Here is a 12,174-nt window from a genome sequence, read left to right on the forward strand (position 1 = left end):
TATCCAAATGTATCCCCTAATATTTTTAAAGGAATATCTTATCACCACTATATTTAATTATGAGCACTCAATTAAAAATGTTTAAATATTTATAAATATCTTCAGCTGTCACTATAATACAACAACAATACCTTTCACCTGTCACGTGTCATTCGAGATTTATTGCCATCAAATTCCAATGGAATATCTCCATAGATACCTATCATTTGAAACCATCCGATTCACCTGCACCCAGGCAATCAAAGTTCTACCCATATATTCCTCAGTTGCAACTAATTGTATCCCATAGCAGGCGCAATTCCCATTATTTCCCGGCAAATTGCCGGCGTCTGTGTCACAGTCAATTATGAAACCAATTTCTGAAATGATTCCCGGCTTCTCTGTTTCTCTGTTTCTCTGCTTCTCCATTTCTCCATGATTCTCCATTTCTCCCTATACGAATATATGAGAGCACGTAATTGCTCGAAATTCGTGTGGCTAACAATTGTTCAAATTAAACGGAGAAAGAGACTTTATGAATAATGGAATGGCAATGAATCATGCGACGATCGAACGAATGAACAATAACAAATTGCATATTAAATGCCTAGCCATAAATCGTTAAAGACTTTGCAGCTGCTTCTTTTTCCCCGCATTTATTTTTTTTTTAGCTTTTATAATATCCCTCATACGACCAGTTGGACATTTATAAAATGCACACGGCTAATTGCATTGACATTTGACATCTTTCGAAGGGCTCTATAAATAGAAATGAACATCGTCATCGGCTTAATTGACTTGTGTGGCGGAAAAATATGAGGGGAACTCTCAAGGGCGGAGTTTCGAATTTCCACATATTAAAATTTATTGAATATATTTTGTTATTTCTATTCAAACAGGGTTCAATGGCCTTATGTCTACCAAATTAAATTAGATGTAAAGAAAATATTTACTTAGAACTTGGAAGTCAAATTTAAAAGTATATAAAGCCCCAAGCAAGACAAATAAAAGTGGCTTTTCTGTATTACCATAAAACGTTGTATGTAATGGACCAAATGAATTTCTGTCGTGGGCCTATGCGAAATAAAACTGAACTTCAATTTGAACAGACAGCTATGTTTGATAAAAATCCTTGAACAATTTTTCGCTGTTATTTTGGCATTTGTTTAATCAGCTCGCGAAATAATTTGCACAAATGTGTGTCAGGGCTATTCAACTTGGAATTATATTCAAATTGCTGTTTGGTTTTTTGCTGGCTAACAAGAGAGAATTTTTGCATACCTGGAATAGCTTTTCAATGGGTTCTTAAAATAATTAAGAGCTCTTCAAAGCGAATTATTATGAGTACTTAAAAGACTATTGAGTTTTTTTATCACTAAATTATTGCTTAATTAGTTTATATCTGGATTTATAAAGGTATTTATTATTTTTATTTTATGAGAAGCTTAAATTGAAATATAAAAAATGTTGGTATATTTTTTTGCGTCACTAAATTTATTGCTTAAAAGTTGTCAAGTAATTTGCATACAAATTGTACGACAAGTATGACAAAATAACAAGTTAGCAATCAGAATAAATTACTTTAAGTGGTAAAACTTAAACTATTCGCTCGTTGAAAAATCGCAAAAAAGTCAACTAAATGCAGCTTATCTTCAATTGGCTGTAAAACTTCGGGCCAACTAAGTGAATCCTTAATATCAATATCTGTTGAATGAATATTGCTGAATGTAAATTCCTATCACGAAAGACAAACTTTAACTACACTTAATTGATATTTTCTGCAATTGCTGCAAACAGTTTTTCGCATTCGGAAAACTTTGTACGCTTTTGAGTGGCAAACTTTCCAACTGTCAAATTGGCCAACAGCCAGACAGATAAGGGAAACTCTGGAGAAAGGCGGGGAAATTTGGAAAAGTGGAGGGGAGGAAAATGGCAACTCAAACAGAATCTGACACCTGGACAATGTCTGGTCGGATGTCTGCACAGGATGATAATAACGACGTTGACGACGATGACAGTCGACGGAAATGAGCAACAAACTTTGACACATTTTGCCCAGACTGTACTCAAGACAAGATATTTGTCCAGCCAGACGGAGATGGAGATGATAGTCAGTGTAAATATTAAAAAGAGCCGGCAAATTGATAGCAATTTTGAAATGGTCTGGGCTCCAAAAACGCTTGACCCGCAATGCAGCTTCCTCTGTCTGGCCATCATTTGCAGTTCTTACTCATTAATTAAGTGCAGCAGCCAGATGAAAACTGACAGATACAAATCTGAATACATAAATGCACTGAGAAATGCCTTTTGAGATTTTAAAGCCCTTGAAAAAATTGTAAACCCTTAAAAACAATAAGGAAGTAAATTTGAAAGTTTTTATTTTAAAATATTTTCCGTTATAATATTCCTTTTTATATAGTTATATTGTATATTCATTATATTTGACTTCTGAATATGCTTTACAATTAGTTTTGGTAACTAATAAAATGGTCTATAAATAAAATCTCTTTGATTTCATTGTGATCTCATATATAATTTCTGAAATAATACACAAATATTCTCTTAAAAATAATATTTCATAAACATTAAAGTTAAACATTATTTATTTATTCATGTTGCTTTTTTTCCTATGCAACCCATATATATTCACACATTTTTATTCACCAATAAAATGCACTTTACATTGCCTCATACATATTCAGCCATTAACAACAAGTAAATTGCAATCTTTGTTGAATGAAGTTGAGTTCTTTTGACTGCAGAACTTTTTGTGTTGAACTCTGTCGATTGACCGATTAACATAAACATTTTTCTGATTAATGGCCATCGTGTTGGCTTTATGTTTTATTTGGTCTGGGTGCGGTCCATCCATTCTGATCGATCATTGTTCGATGGCACTATGGGACAAATATACAGCCATAGTGTTCAGCATACTCTGGGCCAAGTAAGTGGCACTAAGTGAGGTCATTACAGACGTTAGTCCATTAATCATATTCCTCGAATCATCATTGGGTCATGGCTTCGATTTGTTGCCGGGTTTCTAGCTTTATTGTCGAAGTTTTTTGTTCAAAAAGCTGTCAGGTAAATGTGTTAAAACGCTTTCAAAACTTTTTAAATGAAGTTAAAGCTGGGGGCTAACTTGAACTTTGGTTGCCAAATGAATAGGTTTTTCAGATAATGTCAGGTTGTGACAGCGGAAATTAGTTTTAAGAAGAATTAATAATAAAAACTTGCTTTTTATTGTTTAAGGTTTTTATATTTATGCCGGCACTTTTAGAAACTCCACCTTCAAATTCTTGGCAACTGACAAAGTACATAAAAAACCCATTCAGCAATCTTTATATTTCCCAATCGGCCGGCAAATAAATACTTATCAATCATGGGTAAACCTCACGTTTTATGCAAACAATTCTTATCTGGCCAAAGCAAAAAACACATTTCCAAAACAAAAGACAAAGGCAAATCAAAGAACCATGCTGGATGACTAAGAATGTCAAATGAATTAAAGAATACGATACTTTATCACACCTAGAAACCAAAAACGACAAAAAAAAATCTATTTAAAAGTGAAAAATATTTCTCACTTTGCTGATGAAGATGATAATCATCTATAGTAATCATCAGTAATCATTTCTAGCCGAGACCAATTAGCACCTTCGATTAAAAAACACCTCCACAGACCGCAAAAATAATTGTAAACACGCAAAGAGAGGCTTACGTAAGAACTTCAGATTCGAGATTGTATAATTTACGCCCACTTCCCTCCGGCAGACAGGCCAAAAATAGAAGAATTTTAATCAGCCAAACATTTTGACGCCAAAATATTGATTAATACCGTTCGATTGGGGTCCCATAAATTCATAAAAAAAACAAAAAGAAAGAGACAACAGCATGACCAAAATTTTGCCGCAATGGCTGTCAATCGAAGCGTCATCGGGTAAAAGATGAGTGTGAGAACAATAAAAACTAATTTTGGAAGCCAAATATGACAGGGTAAAAGAGTAAAAGATACGCAGGATACGCAGATTTCAGCAGGTCCATTGTATACCTGTCCTTTATGAAGTATAAATAGCGGGACAGAGGACTCAACCCCACTGACAAAAGCTTGAGAGTTCTCTTTGTACCACTGTAAGCCCACTTCATGTGTCAAGTTTCAAGTTCCCCATTAACCCTATGTTTTAAGTCGCCGGAAAAAGAAGGTTTCACGGAATGAAATGTTTAGAATTTCCTGGTAGGATTTTTTTCAACACTTTAAAAACAGTTTTTATATACTAATTATATTAATTGTACAACTTTTATTCCGAAATAACTTGATTTAATATTATATAAAACCTTCAAAAGGTAAAAGTTGGAACAAAATGTTTAGTCTTTCCGAGTAGGATTTTTTTTTAACACTTTACAAACAGTTTACAATATACTTATTATAATAAATATATACTCAAAAATTGCTTGTATAAAAAAAACACTTCTTTCGGACTGAAATATTTTTCAAAACCTGAAAAAAGTTCAAAGGTTTTTGAAATGAAAAGTTAAGACTTGAAGAAGATATTTAAACACATTAAAAACCGTTTATATAATATAATTAGTAAACTTCAATGCATTTTTTTAAATTTTTTTTTAAGCAGAGTTCGCCATGTTTAAATCAAAAACATAATCCAAGACCTTAAAATATCTTTCTACTGTCACCCAATGGGTTAAAAATAATTATTCTTTGCATATGTCTAGCCTGACTTTGTTATTGCTATTTCTGCTACCGTTTTGACTACTTTGTATGATTTTTTCAGCACTCCGTCGACTCTCGACTCCAAACAACCCGACTTGCCTCCTCATTTCAGCACTCCACTTTTATAGCTACTGTATTTTTTACGGCTAATGGGCAGTAACTGTAGATCTGACAGCGAAATTGGCGTGCAAATTGAAATAGAAAAACGAAAAAAAAAAAAACCAGAATTGAATCGACTTCAATGAAATTTTAGGTGAAGCCTCGACATTGTATAGAGTTTATGGCCTGATTATGGTATAGGCGTATACGAAAAAATAGAAAAAAAAAACATCTACTAGAACAACAGCTTATTGATTTGCACAGCTGGGCAGAACAAAAAAAATTTTATTAAAAAGGGGAACACGGAGGTGTAGAAATTTTCCAGAAGACTTCTTTTACGCCAGGGGAAATGAAATGGACATTTTGAGGAATTGAAACGAAATTGAAAAACGCTTTCAGGTGGCTGAAGTGCAAGGGGATAGGCAGTTAGTTCGATTTATGCTTTATTGAAGCCAATTTGTTGTTTGCCTTTTTTTCGAGTCAGTAATTGAACATCGTAAATTGCCAACGCCAATTTTTTTCTCCCGGTTTTTTGTTTGTTATTGATTTTACAATTTTAGCAAATAGTCATGGGAAAGAATACACAAGTCATTGTTGGGGGAAAACTTTTAATTCGCAGATCAGTTGATGGACAGGCTACATATATATATATATAGATGTAGGCTGCTGTTATATAAATGTTTGACAATTTAACACATCACATTGCCAGCAATGAAAGTAACAAGTAACAAATGAAACCGATTTAATCGACAGTCATTTTATATAAAAAATTGCAAAAATATTCAAGGAATGCGGCTAAGCCAAAAGCAGTCAAACAACAATAATAAAAAAAACAGAAACAAAGACGTTGACTTCGACACATGCACAGAAAACAATTTGATACACCTTTGTGGTTAACCACAATGTGGCTATAAATATCATTTCATTATTATTTATACTGTGTTTTAAAGGAATTTATTACTAGCCCAACTTTTTGTAAATGAAAGCGGTATATTATAAAAATTATAAATTATATCTTGTAATCATTTTGGTTTAAAAAATATTTTAAAAAATTTATTTAATAACTAAACCTGTTGTTAGGGAAATGCAGATATAATATATAAAGTGACATAAAAATCCATAACAATTTTCTTGACACTCCATACGAAACTGTCAATTTAATATCATATCAATCAAGATCAAAAATCATAAATGAGTCACAAAATTATACTCGAAAAACCTCAGCCTGTCAATTTGGGATTTATATTTAAATTTCTTGCTGTGCAGCGACTGACGAACACCTGTTTATACGAACAACCTCCTCACATAACTAAAGTGAATCATCGACTCTGGTTTGACACACTGAATTGGCCCACACTCCATCTCCTATCTGGTTTTTATATTATTTTTACCAGACACGTGCCCCCAAAGGCAGACGCATTAAAAACCCATTTCAATTCTCCACTTGAACTTGAAATCTTCAGAAGAAACTGAGGCAGAGACAAAGGCAAATGCAAAGCATTTTAATTGCATCTTTAAACGCCAATAATGTGAGAAGCTCCCCGAAACTTAGCTAACTTTGCTAAAAATAGACAACGAGCTCACTCTGTGGCTCTTTTTTATATTTTTATTATTGCTTTCCTCAGCATTTCACTCGGCTTAAATTAAGTTTGCTTTGATTGATGATGCCCGATTATGAGTCACTCAACTCGAAATATATTATAGAGAAATAAAGAAAAACTAAGCTGCGGCGGTGAGATTTGCCCAGTGGGTAAGTGGGTTAAGTTGGCAATTGATGTCCACAGTGATTTGTATTGACATGTCACGGTAATCGGATATAGGGCAGAAATTATTGCGACTATGACTTGTTGAATGCCACAAAATGCGACTAATAAAATGTGGCAAATAAAAGGAATAATATAAATACGCACAATAAATAAAAGACCATAATTCAAACTGTTCCCATTGATAAATAAATCGAAATACATATTTATTTTAACTCATTTGAAAGAGTGATAAATAAAATATGCATGGCAATTAAAGCAAGTGTTTGGGGAAACAGATTATTATTATATATGCTGAATTTATAGATTATAAAAGAAACATAATATTGATTTATTTTGGGTTCGGATAAGGGAACTTCTCTTTAAATGTTATTTATTTGAACAACTGCTTAATAAGTTTTAGATAAATATTTTAAATCTCAGATCTTACATAATAATCATAAAAATGATTTATTTTGGTTTCAGATAAAAGGACTTGTGTTTGGGTATTATTTATTTGAACATGTGTTTATACAAATTTAGAATACTGAAAAATTCAGAACTTACAATATAAACCTAAAATAGATTTATGTTGGGTTCAGATAAATGGACTTATCTTTGAGTATTCATTATTTTAACATCTGGTTAAAAAGTTTTTGGTTAGTAAGAGCTTTTTAAGCTTCAACGCCAGTGCAGTAAAACTCCCCCTCGTCTTTTTTTTCAAAATTTGTTTTTTACACTTCAATGCAGAACGGAAATGTGATTTTTTTCCATCGTTTTTCGCTTCCCATTTTCCATTTCTGTTTGCCCGACGACGACGGGCCCCAAAAATGGTTCACTGCACTTGACTCTGCGATTGTGGGCGGATGGTCGGGAAATCGGGGAGGGGCTGCGTTTGGCTGGGGACCGGGGATTGGGTTTGTCAACGCTTTTATCTGATGCCCAAAGCGAAACAATATGCTCAACGCGAGGGGCGAGATATGGCAGAGGGTACAGCTTTAATTCTTCTTTTGTGGGGACCGCACACACACACATCAGGTGTGACATATAGTATGGCAGGGGATGGGGAATTTCGAGGGTGCGGTTATAAGGGTGTAGCTCCAATGGAATGTCGCTCAACTTTAAAATTGCACAACTTCAAAAAGCAAGTAAGAGTTTAATGGGGGGAGTTTGTACACATTTTTTAAGAATAAAACTCATAGTTACATTTTATATTTCCGCATTTAAATGTTTACTTAGTTTTTAAGGGAGAGAAATGAATTAGAGACTTTGTAAATACAATGTTTAGAAACTGCATGTTAAATTTGTAATTTACCATGCAAGCAAATATATTTACATAAATTGTTACGCTCAAACGGTAAGACTTTTAAAATAAGGAAACTACGTGTTAACAATTTGTCTGGTACAAATATATTCACATACTCTTTTTACAGGTTTTACACCAAAATTCTACAGATTATGGAAATTTATCATGTTTTGGAAGATATCTTTAAAATAAACTTGGATTATATCTTTTCGATTTTTTTAAAATAAAATATGGTACACAGAGGAAATTCGGACTTTCTCAACTGAGTTGAAAATGTTCTTAAAAATAGAAAAACAATTCTGAAGTTGAAAAAAATTTTATTTTGCTCGAACCAAGTTGAATTGGCCGTACTTACATTGTATATCTCAACAAATGTACTATTAGTCCAGTCAGTAGGAAATACTTATGAAAAAGTTTTTAAATAAACTCAATTTAACATTTCTCTTTCACCATATCTTTCTAATATTGAGAACATTGACACGAAAATGTACTTAGACGGTTTTTAAGAACGAATGTTCTCAGTTCAAGAATAATGTACTTCAATAATTCAAAATGTTTATTCTCATTGGCAGAACCAGTTTGTTAAATCTTTAGATATTTTAAGTACATTTATATAGGTTTATATCAAAGAATGTATACCCCATATTACTGCTAAATATTTACTAAATCAGTTCATTTGACAAGTGATTTTCAAAATAAAGACCAATGTTTTAACCCATTTTGAATATGTATACAAGAATTTTAAAGATGATCCCAACAATTCAGATGTGATAAAGTAAACCATATTATATTTTAATTTTCCCATGATATCCCCCCGAAAACCTTGGATGTGGAACTTACCGCACTGCCCCCCGTTGAGGGCCAGACCATCCTTGACAGCCTGCTGTTGCTGCTGGGCGTTGCCGCTGTGCAGTATATCCGATAAGGATAACGACGAGGCAATCAGTTGGCGCTTCTCCTCAAAGTTGAGGAAATCCATCGAATTGCTGCGTTGCGGCGTGACAGTTATAGTCACCGATTTCTGCATTTTGGCAACCACACAGAGCTGTTGCTCCAGTTCCGATGGGCCAGTTGACTGGGCGTTTGGCGAATCCGGGGGCGTGGCACCCTGGGCGGAGGGATGATCGATGCCATCGGTGAGATCAGGCGGTGGAAGTTGCTGCTGCTGTTGCAACTGCAATTGTTGCTGCTGCTGCTGCTGCTGCTGTTGTTGCTGTTGCTGCTGGTAATTGTGGTTTAATTGCAACTGATGTTGCTGATGCTGTCCGTAGTAACTAAAGGCGGACTGGGCTGTGGCCGCCGAGTATGAGGGTGGACCCAAGGGCGAATGAGGTGGGGCATGGGCCACCCTAGAGGCGGCGGCCGGTGACAATTGATAGCCACCACTGACGGGGGAATTCTGGCCATCGTGACCATTGATGGCTGCCACCAAAGTGGCCAGATTATTTCGACTGGTATTGCCTCGCTGCTGCGCCTGGAATTTGTGTTGCTGCTGCAACTGTTGCAACAATTGTTGCTGCTGTTGCTGATACGCCATCGGCGGATGTTGCTGCTGTGCGTTGGTGTTGCTGTTGCCGTTGCTGCTGCTGTTACTGCTGCCGTTGCTGTTGCTGCTGGCCGTCGACTGTTGGCTCTGCAACTTGTTGCTCCGCAGCGACATGGTGTTCGTCGAGTGTTGTAGACACTTACTCCTCCATTGTCACGTGACTTTGGCTGTTCGGCTAATTGGCGGTTAACACGCCCGTGTGCGTGGCTTTTCCTGGATTTTCACCCTCACTTCACTTTTCTTGTGTCACTTTTTCAAGGGTTTCACTTTTGTTTTTGGCGCCTTAATTGCTGCAATTAAAATGTGGTTGGTTGGTTGTTGTTGGCGGCGGATATGGCCATGTTGCATGTTGCCCGCGTGTTCTGGGGCAGCAGGCAACAGAAACCACAGTTTAACTAGACACTTGTCACATCATATTTACAGACATTCTTGATATGATATTTTTAATTAGCACTTTTGGCAACAGGCAACAAAAATTACAGCTTCATCTCCTCACACTTTTGATTTTATTGAAGGATTTTCCAGATATTATTGTATTTATTATGATTAACTTGTAATATTTTCTAATATTTTTGAATAGACTTTTTCATTTATCCCATAGTTTTCAGATCATTTAAATGATAGTTGCCTAAATTTATTTGGATTCTTTTTATGTTATACGATTATTTCTATATTTCAATCCTCACATCAACTGTTATTAACGAAAAACCCAAACTTATTTTTGATTCACTAGTCCACATTCAGCATCACTTGGCCACAATTTGGGCAGTGATAAAATAACACAATCAACAACAATATTTCCCACATGGTTTTCCCCTTTTCGAGAAAATTAACTGAAAATGCAGCCAGCAGCATCTTCCACAAATGCCATAAAAGCCGCAGTAAAAACACACAGAAACCAACCACTTGTCGTTGTCATCATCAAAAACGCTGCAATTGCCGACAGCTGGTGAAGATTTTCTATGCCAAAAGGATGGGGGAAAATCCGGGGTGGAGAATATAAAGTGAGTAGCACACTGATGGAGTAGAGATGGAAATCCATCCAAGGAAATGGAGCATCGTCATGTGCACTGCACCACTGCACCACTTGAACTGAAACAAAAGGAGCCAAATGCGAGCTGAAGGGAAAAGGGTTTTAAAGGATTTCTGGAGAATGGCCAAAGGCAACAAAGGATGCGGCCAAGGACGAGGGATCTGGGGGGGGGAGGTCTCTTCAAATTGAAGTGTCCATGGGGAAATCGAGTGTAACCAAGCCAAGAGGGTTAAGGAAAAGGGGTTAAACACACGAGGGGCGGCTACGTTCCGAGCCAATTTCCAGCTCTTTAAGATAAGCGAAAGGGGTTAAATTGTTGCGATAATGTACAATTTTCCAGGAAAGTATTTCAAAACTTGTAAAGGGTCTTCAAAATATTATGTAGAAAACCTTAGAAATTATTTTAAAAAAAACTTTATGAGTTTAATATGAGAAGCCAATGTGAAGAAAATAAATATTGCTTTGAATATTATATACTGAATTTATTTTAACATTTTCCATTTTTTTAATTTGTTCAAAAGACTTACTAACTAATAAAATATTTAAATAAATAAAAAAAATACATTTTCAACTCAAATGAATCTGGATAAGTAATATAAATTATTGCCCAATCAAAAAAGACTTAAATAAAAATATTACCCCATAATTACCAAAGAATTCAGGTATTAACTTGAGTTAAATAGAGATAATCCCCTATTATATTTGACTCCCTTAAGAAAGACTTTATTTATCTACATGCTTTGTGAAAAAGTAGCAAAATAAATCCTATTTACCACGCCGCAAAACAAAGTGTGAAAATGCATTTAAGTCCCAATGGTGAAACAAATCCTTTTTCCAGACCAGACAAACTGAAACCCAAACTCAAATGGAAAGCCAAAAAGTTTTACCCACAGAATTTAAAATCTCGTCTCCCCGCATTTCCCCCACCCCCTCGAAAAACTCATGGGAAGGTCAAAGGGCAACGAGTTGAGTCAGCTCGAGTTGGAGAAAATCTTATTAGAATGCGTATTGGGAACGCAGGTAGAAAACTTCGTTCAGCAGAAAGGTTCAGACAAAAGATATAGCAGGAAAAAAGGGAGAAAAGGGAAAACAGGAGACACGCAAAGTGCACAGGTAAGCGGAATTACGGCGGGATGATGATGATGACAGGATACACAAAAAAAGGGAACCGTCGAGAAATCGAAGAAAAAATAATAAACCAACCTTGCACGACAGCTGGAACTTGTAGATATAAAGGGATTCCAGAGGAATACGCGTACGTAGGGAATATAAAAGGCAGCCCAGAGCAGAAGATTATAACTGCGGCAAATTAAAATTCAAGGTGCGTTCTTCCCTTAATTCGACTCGTTCTGATTTTTGTTGAACTTGTTTTCGCTTTTTCTTGATTTTTGAATGCCCACATACCTCATAAAATATTTAAGGATATTTTAGGAAAATGTTTGACACATTATCTATAAAAAATTATTTTCCATTTGAATTTTGAACACGTTTAACCTAATAGATACTTTTTCTAATCTAATTTTCTATTTAAATATTAAATATATAATCTTTTAGATTTATAATTACCACCGAACTTGAGGGGTCTTCTTTAAATAAATTTTTTTAGTTCAAAATGCTTTTAAGCCTACTTTTTCCGACCGCCCATTAAAAAGGTTTTTTCATCTATATTTTTTTTTTAATTTCTTGCTTGGTTTGCTGGCCCACAAAAGTCGATAAAAAAAAGTAGAGAATTGTTAACCAGAACAG

At 35.1% G+C, this 12,174-nt stretch overlaps 1 protein-coding gene across 13 annotated transcripts in view; it reads right to left on the minus strand.

Annotated features, from left to right (window-relative positions):
* LOC108011801 (protein nutcracker) overlaps nt 1–12,174 on the minus strand; it is a 108,270-nt gene that overhangs the window by 66,011 nt on the left and 30,085 nt on the right. For 6 of the 13 annotated variants that reach the window (XM_070996548.1, XM_070996547.1, XM_070996545.1 and 3 more), the window contains exon 2: nt 8,690–9,685. The exons of the other annotated variants lie outside the window; for them this stretch is intronic. In XM_070996548.1, the coding sequence (XP_070852649.1) occupies nt 8,690–9,509 (820 nt within the window). In that variant the 5' untranslated portion in view covers nt 9,510–9,685. The remainder of the gene's footprint in view (nt 1–8,689; nt 9,686–12,174) is intronic. 13 annotated transcript variants of the gene reach the window in all.

Source organism: Drosophila suzukii, chromosome 3 (genome assembly GCF_043229965.1).
Source record: "Drosophila suzukii chromosome 3, CBGP_Dsuzu_IsoJpt1.0, whole genome shotgun sequence".
NCBI lineage: Eukaryota > Metazoa > Arthropoda > Insecta > Diptera > Drosophilidae > Drosophila > Drosophila suzukii.